Consider the following 26,021-nt stretch of genomic DNA (forward strand, 5'->3'; position numbering starts at 1 on the left):
AGGCTAAAAATTTCGATATTTTTTATTTTCTAAATTCCTTGTTCAAATTCTAACAAACTTACGACATTGCAGAAGACCTATGGAGGCTATGGAAAAAATTTTAAGCTGCTATCTTATTTATCTTAGAAGATATCGAATTTTAAAATTTTCGATTTGTGACTTTTTGCCCCAGTCTCCCCTACTCTGCTTCTGAATAAAAATATTGAGAGTTTGCTTTTCACAAAAAAATATTAAAGTAAAAAAGGGGGTGTCAATACGTGGAACTTTTTTGTTTTCATCTAGTTATTAACATAAATTTGAAATAGAGCAACTGTAATGCAAAATGTTTAAAACTATTCTTGGTATAAAAAACCCGCTTTAATGGCACAATAATTTTAATTTAAGATTTAAGATTTCATTTTGAAACATTTCGTTGCAAAACATTCATTTCATTTGATACCACTAAATTCAGGCATTCTGAAAACCCTCTATCTAAAATACCTTTGTTTTCTGGCATTTGCACTTTGTTCTTTTCCTATTTCATGTAAATTACAAAACTCATGCTTTTGATGTTAATTAGTATTTTCGAGAGGAACTCCAATTTTCAACTATACATCCACTTTTGAAAACAGAGAACTTGGCGTTCTCGTTGGAAAGTCTCACAAAAACGGCGTATATAATGCTTTGCAACACTTCATGTAGCAATAATTTCCAAGTACTTTTGTCAACAACGTTAGTTATAGTTTTTTAGGTGACATCTTTCCAACATAACTAAATTTATTATTACTGGAAATGAAAACTTCTTCAGTCACATCACAAATAATTGATTTAAAAACCTTTTTTTTAATGGGTTATATCGTAAATTTCTGTTGATGTCAATCAACCCTGGATACTGTTAATAAATTTTTAAAATTTTCCACAGATTCATTATTCACAGAATGAATTCACCACAAAATCGCCCTTTTCACATTGTTTTGTGCATAATTGAGTATAGATCAAAAATTTATCAGAAATATGGTTTTTTGCATAACTTTATGAATTTTGGGCTAGCATGTAGGTTTTTTTTTTTAATACACTCAACAAAAGAACTCTTTATCCCTGCATCATAAAATTACCCAATTTATTCTCATTTATGAAATTTTACCTTTCATGCTTTATGCTTTGAGCTTTTGAGAATTGGTAGAAAAAGGTTCTTCCCAAGAGACTATGTCATATTATAAGTAGGGGGAGGCTTTGATGTTTCGCACATACGCTACCATCGGACACTTCGAATTTCTCCGGTATTACTTTATAACTTTCACTGATGGCTATATATTTTAGTAGCTAGTCTTAAATCACACCTTTCCTGAAAAAATTGGGAGTCTAATCCTTTTCCCCTAGTTTTAGGAAACAAAAATTAAAAACAGGTCCAAAACTGTAATTTTGCTGTGCAATATTTCATACGATTGTGCAGAATTAATATCACTTTTCTGAAAAACTACTATCACAAAGGGTAGAAGGGTTATTAGGAATCAGATTTATGTAAAAATCTTTTAGGCTGAACAGGCACTTTTTGTGGGTGGAACAAAATTCACAAACTTGACTCAGATTCATCGATCGCACATAGAAGACATGGCTTCTCTCACATTTTCCAAGAAACTTCATTTTAGATGCGATCCCTCATATTCACATCTATTGTAATCTACCGATTTGATCCACCACTAAAAAGGAAAACTTAAAAATCGTAAAGTTGATAAACAAGAAGTAATTTGACTCAAATAGGTTGCAGTTGAGTAATTATTAAGCAATTTTGCATTTCTTTGATATAAAAATATTTTTCAAGCTTGCACAAACTGAATGTGCAATGAAAGAATCACATCTGCAATAAGCTCATACAGTTTACAACTGCTTTTTGACAATCTTTGACATAACCTCACTATTGTGTTGTTTTGCATGACAAAGAAAAGAAATTGTCCGTAAGAAGATGTTTTGTGAAAATTTTAGCTTGTTCACCTGCTGAAGCTCAATATCTGTGCTAAATCCCGATTCCTGCAGCTGCAGGAACAGAGAAATCTTCAATGATGCGCATTCAAACGTTTTTGTGCATATCCGGCTCCGTGGAGGAATGGTGGAATCTTGTGTGGTCTTCTCGCTTGCTGAGTTTTAGTCAATTTTTAGCTTTAAAAACTTATTGATTCGTGTAAATTTGGTGATATTTGGACTTTTCAAGAAAGTATTCATCAGATTTAACCGTTTCCGGAGTGAAATTCTCGTAGAATCAAGCAAAAAAATGGTTTTTAATGTCAATAAAACATCTCTCAGAAAAGTTCCAAAAAAGTGATATTAAAATGTTTTATTCCTTATAAAAATGGTTTAATCAAGTAGATTAGAGTTCCCTTTAAACAATGATGTGCAACTTTTAGTGTCCGGTGCAAAATTTACGGTGAAAATGGGGTGTTCAATGATGGCGTGAATCGTGTGCGATAATAGAAACTTGATTCATCTATCGGACAAATCGCCATTAAATTTTCATTTTCCTCTGGAGGAAAATCTAAGGATTTCCTGGGATTTTGTTTGGTGGGATTATGAACCTTATAAGTAAGACATTTTTTTGGCATAGTTGGAGAATCCATACGGTTTGCATGGTAGTCAGAAAAAATCACTGAACTTGAACATCATTTTTGTGTGCGAAAGTTCAAAGCCTCCCCCTAGACAAGTTCTCCTATACTTTTCGCTCTCTTTTTTAAGCTAAATATTCTTTATTATTCCTTCTTTTTCAACAAATTTTATCCAAAAAGTAGTCTAAAATTTGTTTGAGTTTTACTTAAATTAAAACTAATTAGAAAATTGTTTTTCAGAGAATTAAAGTATAAATTTTCATAATTAATTTATTTCATAAAGCATGAAGTATAGACAAATATTGATAATTTTCTTATACTTCACAAGTGGTATCAAAATTTATTCCATACGATTTGTCGAAAATGAAATTTAGAAATCAATATCAAGCAAGCAATTAAGCAATTCTAATTGTTTAGAAATATTTTAACACAAAATTTTAATTGAAAACTTTTCAGTAATTTATTGTGAATAAAAGGGGTGTGAAAACTTTCCAGCTTTGGGAAATGCACAATCTCGTGACTGAAATGCAATAACCTCAAAAGCATTTTCGCATCATTTCCAATATCAATAAAATTCTTTAGAGATTCAATTCATGCGGGGAAAAACTTATAGTAGTCAATAATTCGAGCAATTTGCACTTTTTGTTCAACCTTTTAAAACTGCTGAAACTCAAACAGAGAGCAGTGTATATAATCAGCTGTTTTCAACTTGTTACCTTTCTGGAGCTTATACGGTAGGACATATCCCAATGGGCAAAAGATTAGGGTGAAAGGAACGTCTATTGACACTTTAAGAACTCGTGTCAGCACCTATTGACACCCTATTCTGTACCATTTGAGATACGAAATTTGAACATCTCTGTTTATAGTAAAAGGTATATTACAGAAAAAACGTAATATTACTTATATTTTACTAGATACATTAAATAATTTTCAACATTTTGACATAAGTTAGGGGTTCTCTGTCGAACAGACGTTCCTCCGACCCTACTCTGACTCAAAAATGACTGATTTTTGGTGTACAAGGAATGGCCAAAACATTATTCCTAATTGCAATATTAAAAATTAGTCGTATTCGAGTCGTAATTTAGTCAGAGCATTACTCAAGATTGAGTTAGTATTATATGTATCAACTTCCGGTCACTTTCCCTCCAAAATTATGTTTTTTAGGTTGGTCTCGAAAACGGCCAAGCGATTTCTTTTATTTTCGGATATGTTTAAAGTAGTCCATACGATCATTTCGTTCATAGACGCCTATGACCGAAAAAAAATATTCGACATCGAATATTCGAAGGTCAAAGTTTCATCAGGAGGACATATTTCTTAATAAATTTGTTTAATTTTGGAAAATAAACAAAAATCAAACGTAGGGGAGACTGGGGCGAAACTTGTCAAAACGCATATTTAATTCTTTCACGAGCTCTGAGTGAGAAAACTTAAACGTTTTATAATGAGCATATTCTAATAGGAAATTTACTGCTGTAGGGTGGAGTAACCACTTATCGCCATGTTTAGGAAAAACGGGAATTGATTTTATTATAACTGTTGAACCCTTATTACAAGATAACTCAAATTTGACACAAAGTTACTTAGATGTATTGGCTGCAGATTCGTGAAAGCAACAGTCATCCAATTTGACGTTAGACTACTTAAAAAACTGATTTTTATTAATAATGCAAAAATAACCACTTCGTCGCCACTTTTTACCACTTTTCGCCAGTTCTGTAACCACTTTTCGCCACCCAATTGGAAAGGTTCAAACTCAATTATTTTGGGCAATATTATGCAAAGAATACATTTAGTATTTCTCTTTCCTCATGGTCACCCTATTATTACTAACTTTAAATTATTTTTCTTCGCTTTTATTTGAGAAATCGCACTATTAGACTATTGCATAAAGTAAACAATCCAGATTTGACAACTGAGAATCTACGAAGTGAAGTTAGCGTCGCCTTTTGAAAAGAGATGGCGACAGGTGGTAAAGTCATTCCAAAATATTACCACTTATCGCCATGTCTCATTTTTATATTATATAAATATAATATAAAATGAAATATTAATTAAATGAATACAAATTTTATCTATTCTACAAGATTAATTAAATATTGAATAGACAAATTATTCATCCAAAGAGGTACATTTTGCTTGATGAAAATTTGATGACACTTAGTATTTTGGGTAAGAAATATTGGATTCGATGCATTTGCTTAAAATATTGCTTTAAAAAATGCTCAAAATCGTAAATTCAATACGAATAATTACTATTTTTCGAATCTATACGTAGCAGCAGTAAAAATACAAGTAGCTTTGTGGCTCATTTATTTCACAAATCGCGAAAAATAGCGATTTCAATTCAGTGGGACACTGGCGAGAAGTGCTGATTCCACCCTACAACATTGCTGAAGACTATTTTCCTCAATCTGGAAAGAAATGTGATTTTCGAATCATTTTCTAAAAGTCGATTTTGTAGAGATTCTCAAAATTGCTGGGGCAAATTTTGTTAGTCTTTAGATAATTTGTGACGTTTTACTCACGCAAACGTTAAAAATATCAAATAGACATATTTTTTATAGGAAATTTGTTCCTCTACAACTTTGTCGAAGATAATTTTTCTCTATCTTAACGAGAAATGTGCTTAAATTGAGCTAATCAGTATTGATATTTTCTGTAAGCCAAAAATAGTATAAGTAAAAATAGTATAATAGTTCTGTATTCCAAAAATAGGGCTCAGAATTTCATTATTTTTTATTTTACATAATCCTTCCTCGAATCCCTTGAAACTTTGTAAGTTTAAGAAGGTTCATGAAGGCTATCTATAATAAACATTTCAAGCCTCAGTCTCTTTTATTTTAGAAAATGGTGAATATTGAAATTTTCGTTTTGACAAATTGTGCCCCAGTCTCCCCTAAGTAAACTTTAATCGGCAAAACACCACGCGAAACGATAATTTAGGGAGACCTCCATCTCCTGAGTTCGAGCATTCTACAAAGCTGGGACGCTTTAATGTAAATCGATTTAAAGACTTTTTATTTGAAAACCGGTTTAAGGTTCTTATTATACTTTTCAGGGAATCCAAGACCTTTTCAATGACACCAAATTTTTCCATATCGGTAAAAAAATAAACTGTATAGAGCCTTTTCAATCGTTGGTTTTGAAAAATCTTCATTAGGAATAATTTAATTATCATAAATTTACTAAGTTTCCACTTATTCATTTTCTATAGATTATAAATGCTACAAGATACATTTGCAATACATCCCATAAAATAAATATTTTTACGGTAAAATTCAAATTTGCACAAGTGGATCTAGACCAATCACTGGTTTTAGTTGCTCAAGTTTAATTTCAAAATTTTATTCCTAGTAACTATTTATATAAATGTATCAAATAAGAATATGATTTAAACTAGACTTTGATTTACAAATTACTTAGTCAATTTAAACGAAACTTGATCTTACCATTATATTAATTCCACAAAACAATTATGAAACTAAATTCCATTATGATAAGGCTCAGTTTCATTGAAAAATAGAAGAAAAGCCAGATTTCAAAGGTACCCAATTCAAAGATGCCTTACTTCCCCCTAACACAATTTCATAGTACAATTGTAAGATTTGTGTATTTCTAAAATTGTAATGATGGTAATGATGTATTGTGCTTTCTGTATGGAGTAAAATTAATTTGAGACATGAAAGGATTGTGTTTATATTCATCGCACTACCACTATTTTAGTAGCAATTTTAGCGTGTGGGTGTTTTGAGATAGAAGTGCTTAGACATTAAACTCATTAAATTAGAGCTTTTCATATATTATTAATATTTCAAATGGTATTTACAAGTGACATATGTTGTTAGAATAGGCTTGAAAGACACACATTTTTAATACAATTTTCGCTTTTAAAATATTTAATTTTCCAATTTTATTTCTAAAGTATCACTATACACTTAATTTGAGTCCCACATTGAGGTACATATCTTTTATTTTCGGATATGTGTTAGGGGTAATCTAGGCGTATATTTCGTCCTTAGACAGCTCTGTCCGGAAAACATTTCGACATCGAATTTTATTATTATTTATTTTTTCGCTCTCCAGTGTTTTTTAGATACACAAATAAGAAGATGTTTATTGTTCGACTAATGCTTAAAAATCGCAAAATTTTACAAAAAGAGTGATTTCTTTCCTTTCTATTGCGTCCACCGCCGTCTTAGTGTTGGTGACCAACCTCCAGAGGCAAACGGAGGAAATCCTCCTACATAGGTTGTATAAGCCGTTGCAGTAAAATCTGCTTTTTTACAAATCAATTTAGAAAATAAAATAAAACCCTATCATTACAAATGATTTAGGGATTTTTTTTTATTTTTCTTATTTTTAACTGTACATTGAAAATAATGGAGGAGAGTATAGAGACTCAGACGAGGTTCAAGAATAACAGTCTTGGTATTTTTTCAACCGATTTGCTAAAATTTGGACCTTTTTGAAAGATCATGAAATTTTCAACTCGGCTACATTGGACTTAATCGATAATTAGTCGTTAAAGTAGCCGTACTTCATGTATCTTTCTCAAATATTTTTCAAAAATATTTTTTCATTTCGCTCCTTGGAAATTACAAGGGGTCAACTTACTTTTTTGCGATTTTGAAATTCTAATGCACTTAGAAAGACAATTTAATAAATTTTCAGATGATATAAGTCATTAAATTTCGTTATTAGAAAAGTTTTTCAAAATTTTAATCTTTTTAATTACTTGCACAATTTTGTTTGAAGTAAAGGGGCACAAAATATATTCATCGTTCAATTTTTTGTGAAACAGGGGACTAACTCAAGCAAGTTGATCCCTTGTCATTCTAATTTCAGCAAAATTTGCACATCATTTAGAACGACAAGGAGCTAACTCATTAAAAAACATATTTTGAAGGGTAAAAATATAAAAGTTTCGATGTTTATATTAGTGCTCATACAAATAGAAAAGAAATAAATTGTTTTTGTTTAGTCATTAAATTGAGATACTTATTTACACAAAGTTGAATCTTTCATACTGTCTCCTAAAAAATGGCCGAAAGTAGTTGGCCCCTTGTAATTTCCAAGGACCGATTTGTTCGAATGGTTCGAATGCTTGTGACACGGCTAGAGGCCAAACGATAAGAGTCATTTATTTCTGGTCTTCGACGACCCCCCATAAGTCAACATTATCTAGTCTCAACAGTCTCTTACTTTTCCCCCACCGTCCTCAATCCCCTAAATGCAAAACCATGTTTATCGTTTTCGAATAAGTTTCGAAGGTAGTCAAGACGAATATTTCGTCCTTAATATAATAATAATACTGGCACAACATTCCATGAAGGAACAAGGCCTTCCCACAAGGGGATTTCTAAACATATTTCGTTCTTAGACACTTAGATCCGAAAAAATATTTCGATATCGAATTTTCTAAGGTCAAAGTTAAATCACTTTGGAGGGTCTATTTTTCAACCGATTTTCTAAAATTGTGATTTTTTTTTGAAAGATCTTGAAATTTTTCATCCGGCTGCATCGAACTTAATCGGCAATGAATCGGTTAAGTACCCGTAAATGATAAACCTTTTTCTAATTTACTTTTTTAATTGTTGTTATGTTTGATACTCATGCTAAAATATTCTAAAATGTGCATTTGTTAAGCAATATTTTATTTCGGAAAGTCTAATAATTTATGAATCAGTTTAATCTGTAGTAATGCACCCAAAATTCATGCGAAAATATAGAACACAGAGAGCTCTTTCTCGTGAGTTCGACAACTTCACAAAGCTGGGACGCTTTGCTATCTCTTTTGTGTTTAGTTATCATCTTACCGTGATTATCTGAGCTGTTTAGAAAAAATCTTGGAAACGTCACTAATAAAACAAGCCACAATTTATAAAATCCAAATTTACGGAAAATCTTGAGTACAACCTTTTTGAAATAAAACTGGATTCAGAAACTGCACAAAATTCTCTATCTAATTCTGTAATAATCGAAAAATCCTCAAAACGCCACTAAAATAGCAAATGTGCGATATATGTTTGTGTATTGTATATTCGAGTTGTGATTTTTTTATAACAGAGTGGAAAGTCCAGTTTATGAGTCAACTTGATGAGGAAATGGAAAGGATTTTATTAATGTTCGTTGGTGACCCAATCATTCTCGGAATTAAAGAAATATAAACTTAGAATTTCTATGGTATATAAACAATCGTATAAAATGCAAACGTTGTTTCTCTTGACTATAAATTTCACAGAATATGTCTTTAGAGGAGAATTTCTCATACAATTCACTGCTCGGCGTCTACCAAGCGAAAAATATGTATTAAATTGAGTGAAAAGCCTTGACAACGGACATGACAAAAAATAATACTCCAAAACCTATTTTTTTCTTTATCTCCTTTGACTGGAATTTTGACTGGAATGTACTAGGATCAATACCTCTCCAGTATATAAAACTGCGATTTAAATTAGATGAATACGGCGGAGACGGTACATGTTCATGCAATTCGATTAGAACTACGAATTACGAATATTTGAACTTCGACATTGCATTGTCAATGAATGAATTTTCGGAATTAATTTAATTAATCCTAAATTTTAAAATAATATTAAGGGTTAGGTAAAATTCTCCTGCTTTCGAATAAAAAATAATGTTCAATGTTTAAGTGTTCTAAATCCAAAACGAATTTTATTTTCTACTATACCAAAAAAATCGTAAGTTTCTTAAGGTTCTAGGCTTACCAACTCAGTCACTTAGTACTCACAAGACCTTAGCTTTTCCTGGCGAGGAAATTAAATAAAAATGTGATGTCGGACTGAACGAAGGCAGGACATAACATTGCCTTCCTTTGAATTTTAATGTTTCACTTGATAGTACTGTGGTAATAACACTAAATGGATTATAAATGACCAGCCTGAAGATCAATGCACTCACTAAAACCATCACTGTCAACATAGTAATCAAAAGGAGTAGGGGGAGGTGGGGCTACTTTGAGCTGTGGGGCTAGATTGTTATACGACTTTTTCGCCTATTTCCCAATGAAGCTGGTCCTTACAATTATTTGATTTAGATTCACAATTATTTTGTTTATCCAAATTATATCACGTTAAAACCCAGTTTTCATTGAAAATATGCGAAAAAATCGTATAACAATGTAGCCCCACAGCTCAATGTAGCCCCACTTCCCCCTAATAAGATCTTTTTTTGAGGCACTTCTTTGTTTGTAGGGTAAACGTCCTAATTCAAAACCATTTTCAGACGCTTTAACTTTGACAGAGGATTCATCACATTTTTTTTTCATCACACAGTTTTTTTTCTGAAGAAAATTACATAAATTTACTCTTTAACTCTTATAGAATGTTACTGTTTAGTGAAAATTCTTTAAATATAATATGAAAACTTCTTAAATACAAGAAAAATACATTATTGCAAAATGCTGCAATTGGAAATAAATTAATCCAAATGCAGAAAAGGGAAATTTTCTAATTGGAGACAAACATTGTAAGTAAAACCGCGACGAAAAGTTACCAAAACCTTGTTGAATTGCTCTAGACTCTAGAGTGTAGGATTTGTTCTTATTTCTGGTATTTTCTCCTTGCCCATCTGAGACAATAAGAAAATCTCTAAAAATAAAATCATATTTGTGGTATCTCCAATTAAAGCATTTGCAGACACTTCAGAAAAACCCTTTTTGTTCACGAAATAGGGAATTATTTCAGTTGAAAACTTCACGTAACTTTAATAATAAAGATTAACACTTAATTTCACATAATTCTGCCAGAAATATTACATAAATGTAAAAAAATGAGTATAGAACAATCACTCTAATGTGTTTTTCATTAGAAAACATGGTTGATTGATAAAAAATTCTGTGGTGAAAACGTACACTTTTAATTTTTCTGAGAAATTAACAAATTAATATTTGTGAATATAAATGGATTTTTGCTTTATTTGGAGCAAAATTAACTAAATCATGAAACTGACGTATAGGAAATATATAAATAAATATTTAATACTGTATTAATCATGGAAAAAAAATGATGTTTCCATTTGGAGTAGCGAAAAGTTTCCATTTGGAACAGGTTTTGAATTAGCTTAATTTACTCTAAATTTTTATTCGTCTAGCAGAACTTTCTAAACAAATGACAAAATTTTACCAACATTTTTTGTATGTTTACGAATATTTACGAACAAATGTTTGTAAAGGAACAAAAAGACGCTCGTCAATAGATCGAGTGGAAAACAATATCTGTGTGAAAAAGTACAAACTTGCCAGTTGGTGTAATACGATTCATGTGCATTTCATAAGACCCGAGTGGTAATTCACAAACACTTACGAACAATTTTACGAAAAATTTTTTTTCGTGTGTAGAATCCAAGTCATGAGTTCAAGTAGTCTGCAAAGTTAGAACACTTTACCACTCTTTTTCCTATTCAAAATTGGAAATATTTCATCTATCATTTTTTTTTTGCTGAATAATGCAAAAACTTGCTGAGTTCATTTACTGTTGTATTCTTTTAAGAAGTCTCTTTCCGACATGAATGTTTAATTTTTACTAATGTCTGCAATTTCAAAGCCAACTTTCCAGGAATTGCTCTATAATATACTTATTTATATTTCTTTTATGCATTTGAGTTTTTGGCTACGAATATCAAATAAAATTGTAATTGAAGAGTACTATTATCTTCTTTATTCTTCAAATTTTATGTTTTCCTGCATGTAAAATTCAAATTAGAATTTTAGCGTTACCAACCGTGATTAGATCAAATTTGCCAAAGCTGTTTTTGTCGATAAAAATTGCAATTTAAATTTTTAATGAGCAATAAAAAACTAATTAAAACGAAAAAAACTTTAACGTGTTTTTTGGAAGCTTACAAATTGTAAATTTACCTGTAATAATAATTTCTCAGAAGGCTTTTTACAAAATTTTCTGTGCTTTTTGCGATTTTATGATTACTCAAGAATTTAAAACACTATTTAAAAGACTATTATACTCATTATACTAAAAAAGAGAGTTGTAAAGCAATAGGGGGAAGTGGGGCATCTTTGAAAGCGGGGCACCTTTGAGATTGGGATTTTTCTTCTATGAGTGGAACTGAGCCATATCATAATGTAATTCAGCTTCTTTGGTTTGTACAGCTAAATTATTACGATAAGGCTCAATTTTATTTAAAAATATGTAAAAAAAAAGCTGAGATTGTAAATAATCTCAGCTAAAATCCTAATTTCAAAGGTACCCCACTTTCAAAGGTGCCCCACTTCCCCCTATGCAATATAGTGATCTATTAATATTTAGAGGTAATTTAGTATTACAAAAGACCTTTAATATATTTGATTATTCAAATTGAAAAATCAATAAAGATTATGGGACTCTGTCTTATAAACAAGTAAGCGCTAATTTCAATTTCAATTTCTATTTATTAACTACTAATTTCAGCACCAACCTCCGTACTAAAAAGGGGTGGAAAATTGACCCAGGCTTTGTGAAGTGCTCGAACTAGTGATTTAGATACTACTTCAAAAGTACTTTCGCATCATTTACACACTAAGAAAAAAAGAGGGTGCGATTAACTTTTTTTCCTCATAACTTTAACACTTTTTAGGTGTATAAATATATATCAACATTTTTTAATGTTAATTTTACACCTTTTTAAGGGTAAAATTAACATGAAAAATGGTAACTTTAACCCCGAATACACCTAAAAAGGGTATTATTTACACCGATATTGGATCAATACTGCAGGGTAAAATTAACATTTCCGGAATGTTATTTTAACTTTTTCGGAGTTCTCTCAGTGCAGTTTACCAGTTCTCAACCGATTTGAACCGATTTACAAACCATTCAAAACATTCCCCAAAATTCCTTTGTAGTAATATAATTGAATTTCGGATAAAAATTAGTTAAACTGAAGCTTGTCAGGAATTCCAAGATCTTTCTAACGAGCCCAAATATAATACCATTCGTTTGAGATACACGCTCTCTAGAGCTATTTAAACCTTCGATCTTGAAAAACTGTCATTAGGAATGATTCAACGGTACTTTGGTATATGGACGAAATTTTCGCCTGGGTAATCTCTAAAACATATCCAAAAATGAAATGAATCGATTATGAAAGATGTATTCGATCAATCCAAAAAAACATGAATTTGACGGGGAAGGGGAGAATGGCTGAAAAATGAGGAGCATCTTAATGGTCCCAGGGTCGACTTAAGGGGGAGGGGGTTCTCTGAAAGTACCAGGTCTCTATCTCTAACCGTTTGGACTGTAGGCGTGGTAACGGCCGAATGGACAGACGGTCTGCTGCTGGAGTTCGAGTAGTAAAATAGTGTAAACCTCGTCTAATGTTGTATGAGCCAGCTACATTATTCAGAAAACAGTTTACAGTAGGCTCTCGCTCAATCGGCTCTTTGTCAATTGGACGAAAAATGTTGTTGAGAATTTTCACGTTTGATTTTGGAGCAAATTTGCTCAAACTTAATGTAGGTCCTCTTATTTTATCGTAATTCTTTATAATTGAGCATTTTTTGTGGAATTTACAATGAATTTGACACCCGAATCTGTCCATAATTTGGATGACATTTTGTCTCATATGCCCGATTGAGAGAGATTCAACTGTACAATCCGTAAATGCGAGTAACTTTGCACCCCTGCTTTTCGTAAGCTTTTTTTAATTCTAACATTTACGAATGATCCAGTGACCATAAGCACACTTAAAGATAGTCTAAAGATCATTCTTAAGTGCTAGAATTAAAGAAGAACTTACGAAAAACAGGGGTACAGTCAACCCCTGAGACCAGTCACCCGCATCCACGGTAACAAAAAAACAACAGATTAAAAAAGAAAAAAGCAGACTAAGACACCAAAAAGATTTTGGATAAACCAATTTTCAAGAAAATCTCTCGTATCGTCTCATTATCAACTGCCTGTTCCTAATAGAGACGCGAGCTTAAGCCACCTAGCCTTTAACTCTTTAAGGGCGAAGCGGCCAGAACTTGAAGGTCAGAAAAAATCACTCTTTCAGACTTCTTAGAGCAAAATTATAACTTAAAAAATTCTAACATGTTCTGACATGACTGGCATGCATATACAATTTGAGAAAGAGCTTTTTTGAATCGTTTTCTTCTGGAAGTTGGACACCAACGCTAAGACGGCGATGAACGCTGAAAATTACACGGGATCTCATTAAAACTAAACTGTACTTCGAAAGCATTGTAGATGAATAAATTTATCTATCTATTTATCTTTAGTTGGCTGTAGGAATTTTTTTTTGGGACACCGGTGTTCCAATCTTCCTTAAAGGGTTAAAGTTCCAAGGTCTATTTGTAGAAAGCGTTCCCTAGGAATACTCGGCCTTTATCTCGTATTATCTGGTGCCTAGATTTTAGAGGAAAGGGATGGACACTACCATACAATTTTAATTAAAAATTATATATCTGCAAAATTATATGGAAATAAAATTTCCTGATGGCAAAGTAGAAAAATTTATAGGAGTAAATGGGGCATACTTGAATTGGGGCACTTTTGAAATAGGGTTAATAGGGTTTTTTGTTCGATTTTTAAATGGAAGTAGACCTTACTGTGATAAAAGCTTCACAAATTAATTGTTAAGCTAATTTGAATATAAGAAAAAAAACTCTATTTCATAAGTACCCCAATTCGAAGGTGCCTCACTTCCCCCTACACTGTGAGAAAAATCCGAAAGAGTTAAAATAACATTTCGGAAGTGTTAATTTTACCCCACAGTATTTATCCAAAATCGGTGTAAATATTACCCTTTTCTGGTGTATTAGGTGTTAAAGTTACTCTTTTCATGTTAATTTTACCCTTAAAAAGGTGTAAAATTAACATTAAAAAATGTTGATGTATTTTTATACCTAAAAAGTGTTAAAGTTATGAGGAAAAAGGTTAATCGCACCTTCTTTTTTTTTCTCAGTGTAGCTATCAAAAAATCAGGGAATATCTTACATAGTTTTTAATTTAAATAATTAGTTCAGAATCGCAATATTCGTGAAAACCAAATTAGCGAATTTCAAGAATTAAAATATATACAACCGCAGGCCGATACATGCTACTATTTTCTATGTGCAGTGCATCTTCTGAAATATAGGATTACATAAAGCAGTTCATGTAGCACCATCGCCAGCAGCATTAATCAGATTTATTCATGAAATACTACGAAAAGATCTTATATTGTCCTCTAATTATTAACAAAATTCCGGAGAATATGATTGATAAACTTCGGAGATAAAATCAATAAAAACTTTAAATAATTCTCTGGCTACCTTGCAGATTACACAAGAAATATCTGAAACAATAAATTTTAGATTCTTTTTCAAAGAGAATTAAATCAACCACGAATTTTAGATTATATCTTGGAATTGTGAAAACTTTTAATATTGTTTTAGAATTGTCTACCCAAATTTTGTATATTTATTCTTTTATGATTGCAGACAATTTCAATTAGGACTAAGAAAAACTTTTGCTATAATGAACTTCCGAACAACTTTGGCAAATGAAACAGGATAACCAATTTGCATGTATTTTTTAATTAAACTCATTAATAGAGGAAAAAATAAAGAATCCAGTTTCTCTATCATACATCAAAAAATAAACAGCTGGTCCCAGATGCATTTTCTACAGGATTTTTTCACAGAGATAATGATTTCAAGCAATTTACAACATTTTTACATTAAAGAGAGGAGATAACATGATAAAGGAAAATGGAATGTTTTAAATAATACGCATTTTTGAGCAATTATTCATTCAGAAGGATCTACACGGTAAACTTCGTAAACTTACTTGTCCTATAGGGGAGGATGGGGTAGTTTCTTGAACGAATGAAAGATCTTTATAGTGCAAAAATACTTCTAAATAGTGCAAGAATATTATATTGCTTTAAAACTTGCCTTTTTAGTCTAATAGTCCTTTTAATAGCATTTTAATTGCTTAGACATCATAAATCCACTGAAAATATAGAATATTTTGTGGAAAACACTGAAAATTTTTTATTACAAATAAAATTACATACAATTTGAAAGCTCTCAAAGAACACTAAATATTTTTTTGTGTTTTTCTTATTACGAACTTTAGCGACGAAAATAGCTAGCAAAATCTTTTCAAAGTTTCTTTAAAGCTAATTTTAATTAAAATAGTAAATTATTGGACACAGAAAATTTCCACATGATTCTGCAACAAACTGCCCCTTATACTTTCAGAAGATAAAGTAAAATTGTCAGAACTATTTTAATATTGTTCTGATTCTATATAGGGGAATCTGGGGAACCACCGAACATGGGGTAGCACCGATCACTTATTTTTGTCTCTAAACTACTTGGACTATGAGAACCATGTCTTCAGTGGATAAGCATCCCTAATGGTAGTTATGAATTTATAGAGGCATCGTTCTCTGAAGTCTAATATATAATTAAAAAATCGTAGTGTTCGGTGTATCCCGTGTTCGGTAGTGCCCCAGTTTTTCCCATGCCCCATTATAATTATCAAACCATTTAGTACAATTTTATTATTTCGATAGATAACTTTGTTAAGAAATGAATGAAAAGTTATTACAGAACTAAAATGAGAAGATAGATTTACTAAATTACCTATTTTTGTGAACATTGGGGCTTAAAAAAAATATGCAAATATTCAAAGTATCCTTTCGTTAAATTGCACCACTCTTATTTAACTTTATACGGATTTCTCTCGTGAAACGTACGCTTAGGGGAAAGTACTCTCCCTTCGAACGTTCATGCCTTCGAATAATGTGAATTTCTTTAACTTTTCCCAAAAGAATTACACATGATTATAACATATTTATTAATAATTGATGATAAGCTAAATAATATTTAATAGAAATGTGTAAATCTTCAAGGAAAAACAAAAGAAAATTCACATTATTCGAAGGCATGAACGTTCGAAGGGAGAGTACTTTCCCCTAAGTGTTGATGGTTTTGAAATTAAACAGATATGGAATTTTTAATGCATTACTGTATGGTACACCCTAGACCGTACACTGAGAAAAAAATAGGTGTGATTAGAAGGATTCACACCTAACTAACACTTTTTGGGTGTAAAAATATATCAACATTTTTTAACGTTAATTTTAAACCTTTTAAGGGTAAAATCAACATGAAAGAAGGGTAACTTTAATCCATAATACACGTAAAAAGGGTAATATATACACCGTTTTCGGATCAATACTGCAGGGTAAAATTAACATTTCCGGAATGTTATTTCAACTTTTTCGGATTTCCCTGAGTGTACTTAGAAAGCACTGAACTGATTCATTAAATAAGCTTAATCTTCAGATGGATCGACGGTGAGCCTTTTATTTTACTTTTTCTAATAATGACTCTTCGGTGGTTATTTTGAAATAGCTTTTTCTCATTGATAAACTGATTAAAATCAAGAAGTAAGGACTTTAAGATATATGTTTCTAAGTATAATAGAGGAGCTCGGAGCAAAAAAACGCTATTTTAATAGGGAAATACATACGACTTAGTGTTTTTTTGCTCTGAGCGCCTCAATAGTATATAGAATACTGTGAAAAGTGAGTCAAGTTACGTTCTAAGAAGTCAAAGTGGCAGGAATGCAACTAAATCCAGTTTGTATTACAAAAGAAATTTTTCTGTGTGAGATGTCTTGTGAGATGTCTTGTGAGATGTTTATTCCAAAGATAGTAAGGAATGCCCTTCTGAGAAATAAGATTAAACCTTTGTAGTTGAATTTATTCCACGAATGTCTTCCAAGGGTCTTGTTCAGTTGAGGAAAAATCGATGTGATTGAAAAATGACCTCTTTAAGGGGTTATATTTTTTTCAACACTAAAAGAAATATTTAATTGAAGCACATTAAAAATTCAGTCTTGAGACCTATAGGGGAATTCTGTAATTTTCGTGGCATTATCATGCGTGAGTTCGAAACCTGACAATGCCATTCGAACTTTTTTTGTCATATCATATGAGTTCAAAAATGCAATTCATTGAATTTTAATGAAATCCTTTTACTTGATGATTTTATGAAAATAAAGTACGTCTTGGTGGATTTGTTTAACAAAATTCATTGCCATTTTAATTGCCAGAAATCTCAAATATGTGATTTCTGACAATGCCACGTGAGCTGAAATGACAATGTCACGGCTATGGAATCGCATTTTCGAAAAATCTCTCCTAAGATTCGAACCCAATTTGTCATATGGTATTGCCAGAGCGTTACAGAATTCCCCTCCTGGAAGCTGGAAGGAAGTTAGGTCCCAAGTCACTGTCTTTAACCGTTTGGCCTCTAGAGCTGGCGACAGTCGGACGGACAGACGGACAAATAGCGTGACGCCAAAAAACTTGAAACTTCAGATTTCCAAAATTTTACCAAAATACGACCCCTTTGGGGGGCAAGGAGTCGAATATTTATAACTCAAAATCGAGGGATTATATATACTGCTCTCTCCGTCGAGTTCGAGCAGTAAATCATCTTTAACCGGTGCATTAGTTACCGAAATATTGTAATTTTAAAGCATAATCACGATTTTTCAAAAATGTTCCGGGTTATTAGACTTTTCTCAAAACCTACATATGCGATTTTGATCATTTAAAAGCTCATTTTGTAGAGCTTTATTTGTTGTAAGCTCCCTTTATTCTCAGGGAGACTAGACTCCTCCTTGTTAGGGCCTCGATAATCCCATTTTTCGCCTAAGGGGTTGCACTATTTTTTCAGTGCTAATGTGGAGGAGCAGACTTAGTTGAAACTGGTTATCACTTCTTGTTTGCGTTACGTTTTCGGACTTCGCAAATATGATTATGTTTATGTTTCTGCTTTTGCAAGCTCCATTCTCGCTCTACCACTGATCTTCTATCTTGAGTTTCGTGTGGTTAATTTATTTCCCGGCTTCATTGCGGAGCTCGTAGTTCTTGGATCTTCTGCCAAACCTTCGTCAATGCCAACGTGCCAAAAAACGTCAATGCCATGTGTCGCCGCTTGTTGTTTGCATTGGTCAAACGATTTGCAGGCTTTTGTGTGTTTTTTTTCTAAAATAGCTTGAAAATCGTTTTTATCGCTCAGTTAGAAAAAATGGTGTTTTACAAAGGTGTAGGAGAAACAAATTTCCTATGATAATATGTTATCTAGGTATTTTTTTTTAATTTACGGAATCCCGTAACAAAGCGAATCAAAATATGATAATATCCCATGCCTGATACTATTTGCCCCAGCATTTTTGAGAATGGTCACAAAATTATCTTTTAGAAAACGGCTTGATAAACGTATTTCCTTACAAAATACAGGAAAATTACTTTCACAAAGTTGTAGGGCGGTAAATTTCCTAATTAGAAATTTCTGGGGCGTCCGAGTACTTTGTAAAAAAATAAAATATCCGTTTTGTGACTTTTTGCCCCAGTGTCTCCTACTGTCCTATTTTCTCTCTAAATAATTTAAAACTGAAAATAGAGCTAATTAAGCAGAATAACTTAAATAAAAACTTCAATAACAGAACAATATTTCTCGATATATTGCATTTTTTAATAAATTGAATTAAGAAGAAATCTCTATTTTAACACCAGTTTTTGTTTAATTTATCTTGTGATCTGTTATTTAACCATCATAATTTTTTTTAGTTTCATATTGTAAAGTGTTACTTGATTAGACCAATATTAAGAAAATCCTATAACTGAATCTAAGTTCTCGAGATATGGCAATTTGAATTCTAAAATTATAAAAAAAAAAATTGTAAGTCTAGATAAAACAAAGAAAAATTATTAACAATTTATAATTATTTATTAATTATTAGTTATTTATAAGCTGATCTAGGCTTATAGGTGGCTTTTACTGCTCGAACTCCACGGAGAGAGCAGTATAATCCCTCGATTTTTTTCACGTTCCCTGCCAATTTCCACCTTCTACCCCCCAGAGACCACTTTTGTCAACAAATCTTTACAACCTTTACGTTTCAGACAATTTCTGAGAAATGTCGTCACGCTGTTTGTCCGTCTGTCCGTCCGACTGTCATCAGCTGTAGAGGCCAAACGGTTAGAGATAGTGACTTAGGACCTTCGGGGGACCCCCCCCCCATAAGTCGACCCAAGGATCGTGAACATTCCCTTCATTTCCCCCCACTCCTCCCCTTCCCTTCCAAAATCATGTTTTTTGGGATTGCTCGAAAACGCGTCGTGCGATTTTTTTCATTTTTTGATATGCTTTAGAGATTACCTAGGCGGACATTTCGTCCTTAGACGAAAATAGCGTTGAATTATTCGTACACTGAGAGAAATCCAAAAAAGTTAAAATAGCATTCCGGAAATGTTAATTTTACCCCACAGTATTTATCCAAAATCGGTGTAAATATTATGATTTTTAGGTGTATTAGGGGTTAAAGTTGCCCTTTTTCATGTTATTTTTACCCTTAAAAAGATGTAAAATTTCCAATAAAACTGAGCTGGTTACAATCGGTTCTGAATCGGTAATTAACCGGTTCATAGCCGATAACTAATTTTTATCCGAAAATCGATACTTTTAAAATAATTTTGGAGGATCTTTTGAATGATATAGGAATCGGTTCAAATCGGTTGAGAACCGGTAAATGGTAAATGATGCAAAAGTACTTCTGAGGTATATAGAATCTAAGTCACGAATTCGAGCATTTCGCAAAGCCTGGGACGCCTTGCCATCTCTTTTAAATGGAACTGGACCTTACCGTGATGCACAAACCAATTGGAAACTTAATTGTCGTAGATGCGGGTAATTTTGTCCTCCGTGGGTGCCTCTGATCCCCTACTCTTCGTAAGATTCTCTTTAATTCTAACACTTAAGGAAGGGTCTTTATACAGATGCAATCTACCTGGTCTGATCGGTGAGGACCGTTCTTAAGTGTCAGAATTAAAGAAAAACTTACGAAGAGTACTGGGCCAAAGTCACCCACGGCGGACAAAGTCACCACCCACATCTACGGTCCGTTAAGGCTCATTTTCAATAAAAAATTACAGAAAAAAGACCTAAGGTGCCCAAAATTACTGGTGCCCTACTTTCCCCTCACACCTTAAGAGAATCATAAGTGATTAAAGGTGATATTTCGTCTTTGGTATCTTTAAAATTTTTTGAAGTGCATCCGTCTTGCATTCTGCCTCCCCATTTGAGGATTATACATTACCAGGAAGACCAGAAACAATTAGAAAAATTGCCATTGCATTGAAAATATCGATATCATACAGCTTTTTGCTTCAGGACAAAAAAAGTGTATTCTGCGATATCTCCTCGGGGAATATGTCTCCGGAGAAAAGGGAGGAAAGTGCCAAGAGGTAACTCATTTCGGGGAACTCGAGCCAATCTGACCAGGGAACTCACGGGGAACCTATAGATTTTTTTTCAGGGAACCCGGGGAACCTATATATTTTTTCAGGGAATTCATTCAATTTTCAAGGATCTTTCAGAGAAACCGGGGAACTCATACATTTTTCTGGGAACCCATACATTTTTTCAGGGAACCGGGAACTCGTGCCACTCTATTTGCTTTTGAATAACCCCTTTGAAAGTACTTTCAATAAATGCTGATATTTGCAATATTTGCAATGAGAAAGACAATCAATTTCTTAATGCATAGTGCTCCTGAACTTGTACCTACTTTACTCTGCATGAAATCTCAATCTTGAGTGTATGGTTCTTTTTTGTGTTTGATTCTTGAGAGAGGAACGGAGAAACTTGAGAATATTACTAAGGGATATTGTTTATTGCAGAATCAAATTTCCTGGATACGTCGCCGTGACTGGCACATCCTCTCGTCAGGGGTCCAAATGTACACAAATGACGAGCGATTTGCCATTTTGCACACACCCGGTTCCAATGTCTGGACACTTCAAATAAAGTTCGTCCAGCGTCGTGATCATGGGATGTATGAGTGCCAAGTATCCACAGCCAGTGGGGTCATATCGCACTTTGTCAACCTACAAGTGGTAGTCCCTGAAGCCTTTATCCTTGGCAATGGGGAATTGCATGTGGACATGGGCTCTACCATTAATCTTGTGTGCATTATTGAAAAGAGTCCACAGCCACCACAATATGTATACTGGCAGAAAAATGATCGAATGATCAATTATGATGATTCACGGCGTGATATCACAATTGAAACATCACCTGGACCACGCACCCAGAGTCGCCTCATAATCCGAGAACCACAGATCGGTGACTCGGGCAATTACACGTGTTCAGCCAGCAATACAGAACCTGCCAGTATCTACGTATTTGTATCCAAGGGTGACAATATGGCAGCTATTTCCAGACGAAAAACCTCATCTGCCAATTGTATCGTCACTTGCATTGGCAATCCCGTGGGTATTTGCATCTCTGCCGTCATTCTCATGAGTAGAATCTTTCTCCAGTTTGGTCTGGCTGGTCGTTGAGCAACATTTAAACCACAATACCCAACATTAAAAAAACATAGGAAAGAAATTAACAGAAGGTAAAAGAAAAAAAACATTCTGCAACACTGAATTAGATTTCAGAACACTTTAGTGAGTAAAAAAAAACAATTGTTAATATCTCCATAAAAAGGACATTACAAAAAAATACAGAGATTAAAAAAAATAATATTTCTACTAATTATATACAGAAAAAAAAAATGGTGAAAAGAACTACAAAAAAAATTCAGTATAAATGTGTACATAGATAAATTTACATTATATATATATATATATTAAACAATAGGGAGAGGGCCAAGGTGAAAACACATTAATTATGAACTTACACGAAATCAGCAAAGATGAGGGGGAATGAGTAATATAGTAAAAGTACGTTAGAAGAATATTATTAATGTGAATTACAGAGAGAAAAAACAAGAAATAACTTAATCAATACCATCAATTTCTCAGCAAGAAATTCACCATCCACATCAAATAAATAAAAAAAGCAAACCAGGTTTTTAAATAAACTCATCAAATCCAGAGAGAATAAAAAACTGAATAGTCCAATCATTGAAAATGCTACGAGATACGAGATTGAATTGACAAAATAAAACAAAAAATAATTGAAAAAAAAATCGAGGTAATTTGTGAAACACATAGCTAATTGATAGTCTTTTTATCAGAAAGATGAAAAAAAACATAAACAAATTGTTTCATAGGAGATAGACACAAAAAAAAGGATTAAAACATGAATGAGAAAATTCTCTCTCATTTTGTGAATTTCTGACCAATTTTTGATGAAACAAAAACTACCAAAAAAAGCAAGTTAATATAAAAAAAAGAAGAAATGGAAATCAAGTATAAATAATTTTTTGTGTAAATAATGTAAATTGGTGGACGATTGACTCCGTGTCCTGCGTGTGTTGAATATTTCAGATATTCGCGTTATTTATTTTACCTTCTTGATTTTCCCTTCGACAGAAATTTCATTTGTTTTTTGTTGTTGTTATCGTGTTCCGGGGATCAAGCCCTCTTACCCCACTCTAAATCAATTGAACATCCCCCCCAAAAAAAAGACTCCAACCAAACTCTCCTGACCCTCTGAATTGCCCCATAGGGGAAGGTTTTGCAGCTTCGTAATGTTGCAGCTTCGTAAAAGCCGATTTTTTTCCAAGTTACTAAATGAATTTCATCCATGGACATACAATCTAAAAGCTAGTCCTACATCTCACATTTCCTGACAAACTTGGAAGCCTAGGCATTTTTTCCTGGATCCAAAAGGCAAAAATAAAAAATGGGCTTAAAATCGTAATTCTGATGTGTAATATTTGTGTAAGCAACTATTCCAAGTTATAGAAGGGTTTATTAGGGCATTGTCTTTGGATCTGACTGACACTTCGTTTGCCGAATCAACTCACTTTAATTTGCATTCGGAAATATCGTTTAAAGAAGGGGGTAAAAAAATGTACCTGCAGAAAAAGCGATCGCAGCGCCATAAAGGATACAATAAAGAAAACTGAGTCTTTACGGGACTATTTAGATCCAAACACAATGATTAGGGTTAATATTTACCTTGGAAATCTTTTGCTTAAAGGGGGTCATTTTTGTGGGTGGAGGAAAATTCATAAAAATTACCACCCTTGCAGCTCAGGAAAACTGAATTTTGCAGCTTCGTAAAAACATCTGTCAAAATTACTGACCACCGAATTTGAGAATTCCTCACTGTTTTGGGTCACACTGTGCATGCCGCTCGGGATATTTGACTCATCCGAGATTCCACTGAATAAATTCACAAGAAAATTGGGATATTAAACAATTTTCACTAAAATCTCGAAGGAAAACACGCACTTCCCCATCAAAATGAGACTTCATCAATGTTTTTTTTATTTCACTTCTGTCAAATCAAACATTAAGCGTGAATCTGCTTATGGTAGGTGTGATTCTTTCATTGCCCATGCGGTGCGTTTTGAGAATTTTTCATCCAATTTGCTTTGTTTTCAAGCGGAATTTTTCACATTTTACTTTAAATTAATCACTGGTAATTCTAAGAATCACTGATGTTCAAAAAATGTTCTGTAAGACAGATTCGAGACGTTAGAGAAAAAGCAAGGATTACAATAGGTGTGATTACTACTTTCTGATTTGTGCAGTGATGAAACTAGACTGCTTATGGTAGATGTGATTCTTTAATTGCCACTTCGATGTATTTTGAGTATTTCTCATTCAATTTTTTTTATTTTAAAGTGGAACTTCCCACATTTCACTTTAAATTGGTGGCTGGTCATTTTTGAAATCAGTTACGTCCGAAATATGTTCTGTAAGACCCATTGGAGGTGTTAGAGAAAATCTGAGGATTACATTAGGTATGATTATGAGAGAATCATACCTAACCAAGCCCTGTAGCCGATCGACCGCAAAGTTTCACAGTAACAGAAAAATCCATGGAATTTTTCTCCTATTTTTCCGCGAGAGTTTCCGAGGAAATAAACGCTAATATTCTTCTCGGCATTCTGCGGAGTTATCAGCTTTTTTTCGCGTGGATTTCCTGAAAAAAAAAGTCCGAGGAATTTTCTTCCAACATATCTGAGAGCATTCCCTGGAAATTGATTCAAAATTTCCTTTGAATATTCCGAGTATATTTTCTGATATCTTTCCGACCAAGGCTCCATGGAAGTAAGCTCGAAAATTCTGCAATTATTTTTCGCCCTAACGCTATAATTCTTGCTAGCTAGACATACTCAAATGAACAATATGGTAGCAATATTTTCAATTCAAAAGTAGAACAATTGTGTGTTCGTCTGATAGATGAACACTCTCCAAGTTCTAAGCTGCCAATTGGCACTGATCGTCCATATTTGTGGATGTTTTTATCTGGAAATTCTCTATGAAAGTTCCACGAAATTTTTAATCATTTTTGGAATTATTTTGAAGAAAAATGTGAAAAACTCCACTAGAAAAGTCGTGGAATTCCGTAATATTAAACCACGGAAGCCTCTAACGGCCGTTGTATGGAAATTTCCATGGAAATATAGAGGATTTTTCCAAATTTTTAAAGGGCTGATTGCCAATTATACGCTAATAATCCATAGGAAAAGCCGTGGAAATATTCGTCAGAGAAAAGTCCATGGAAACTCGCGGACATTTCTTATTAGACGGTCCTATACAGAGTTTCGCAAACGTCCATGGAACGCTAGGAAGAAATTTAGCGTCAAATTCCATCTGGGAAGCTTACGCGGATTTTGAGCGGTAAAATCCAGGGAATTCCACGCGGATATTTAGCGGTAAAATCAGCGGACATGGCAGAAAAGGCTGCTGGAAATCCAGAGGAATCGCTGCGGCCGTTGGCTATTGGTTTTCCGAGTGTCAAAAAACCTGTGTTAGAAAAATGGCTTACAATTGATTTTTAATGCGTGATACCTCCTACAAATGGTGAAAACAAGTAGATGAAAGTTTCATCTAAGTAGTGATGCCCAAATTTTTATGTCCGGTGTAATGTTTTCTGGGAAAATGAGGCCTACAGAGGTGGGAAAAGTGGTACGAAGCTGAGTTAACCAGGGCACCTTCGTAAAAAATGCCACTACATTTTCATTTTCCTGTAGAGGAAAATCCAAGGACTTCCAGGAATTTTGTGAGGCAGAATTATGAACCCAATAAGTAAGAGTTTTTTTTTATATAGTGATATCATTGATTCGGTGTGTGTGGCATTCAGTAAAAAATCTTAAATCTTGGACTCCTTTTTTAATACGAACCTTCAAAACCTTCCCCTACACCCCCCTATATACGTTAATAATGATATTAACTTGTTTGTTGAAAAGAATGTAACTAATTTTGTTTTGTATTTACTTTTATTCCCTCACCTCGTTAACATTCTGGTGCATGTTAATTATTAAATAGGAAAAGTGAAAAAATATAAGCAAGTTTATAAAACTATTAAAGTTTAGAAATGCACTCTGCAACATGAGGATTGTGATAAACATTTTTGAAATTCTCTAAGTTAATTAAAATATCCCTTTCCTCCCATCAACTCTCTCTCTCTCTCTCTTAATATTGCAAAATTTCCCACCCATT

General features: G+C 33.0%; 1 protein-coding gene across 2 annotated transcripts in view; it reads left to right on the forward strand.

Annotated features, from left to right (window-relative positions):
* Positions 1–23,016, forward strand: part of LOC129804565 (uncharacterized) — a 102,191-nt gene extending 79,175 nt beyond the window's left edge. For both annotated transcript variants that reach the window (XM_055851960.1, XM_055851959.1), the window contains exon 6: positions 21,291–23,016. In XM_055851960.1, the coding sequence (XP_055707935.1) occupies positions 21,291–21,953 (663 nt within the window). In that variant the 3' untranslated portion in view covers positions 21,954–23,016. The remainder of the gene's footprint in view (positions 1–21,290) is intronic.
* The last annotated feature ends 3,005 nt before the right edge of the window (positions 23,017–26,021 follow it).

Source organism: Phlebotomus papatasi, chromosome 2 (genome assembly GCF_024763615.1).
Source record: "Phlebotomus papatasi isolate M1 chromosome 2, Ppap_2.1, whole genome shotgun sequence".
NCBI classification, from domain to species: Eukaryota; Metazoa; Arthropoda; class Insecta; order Diptera; family Psychodidae; genus Phlebotomus; species Phlebotomus papatasi.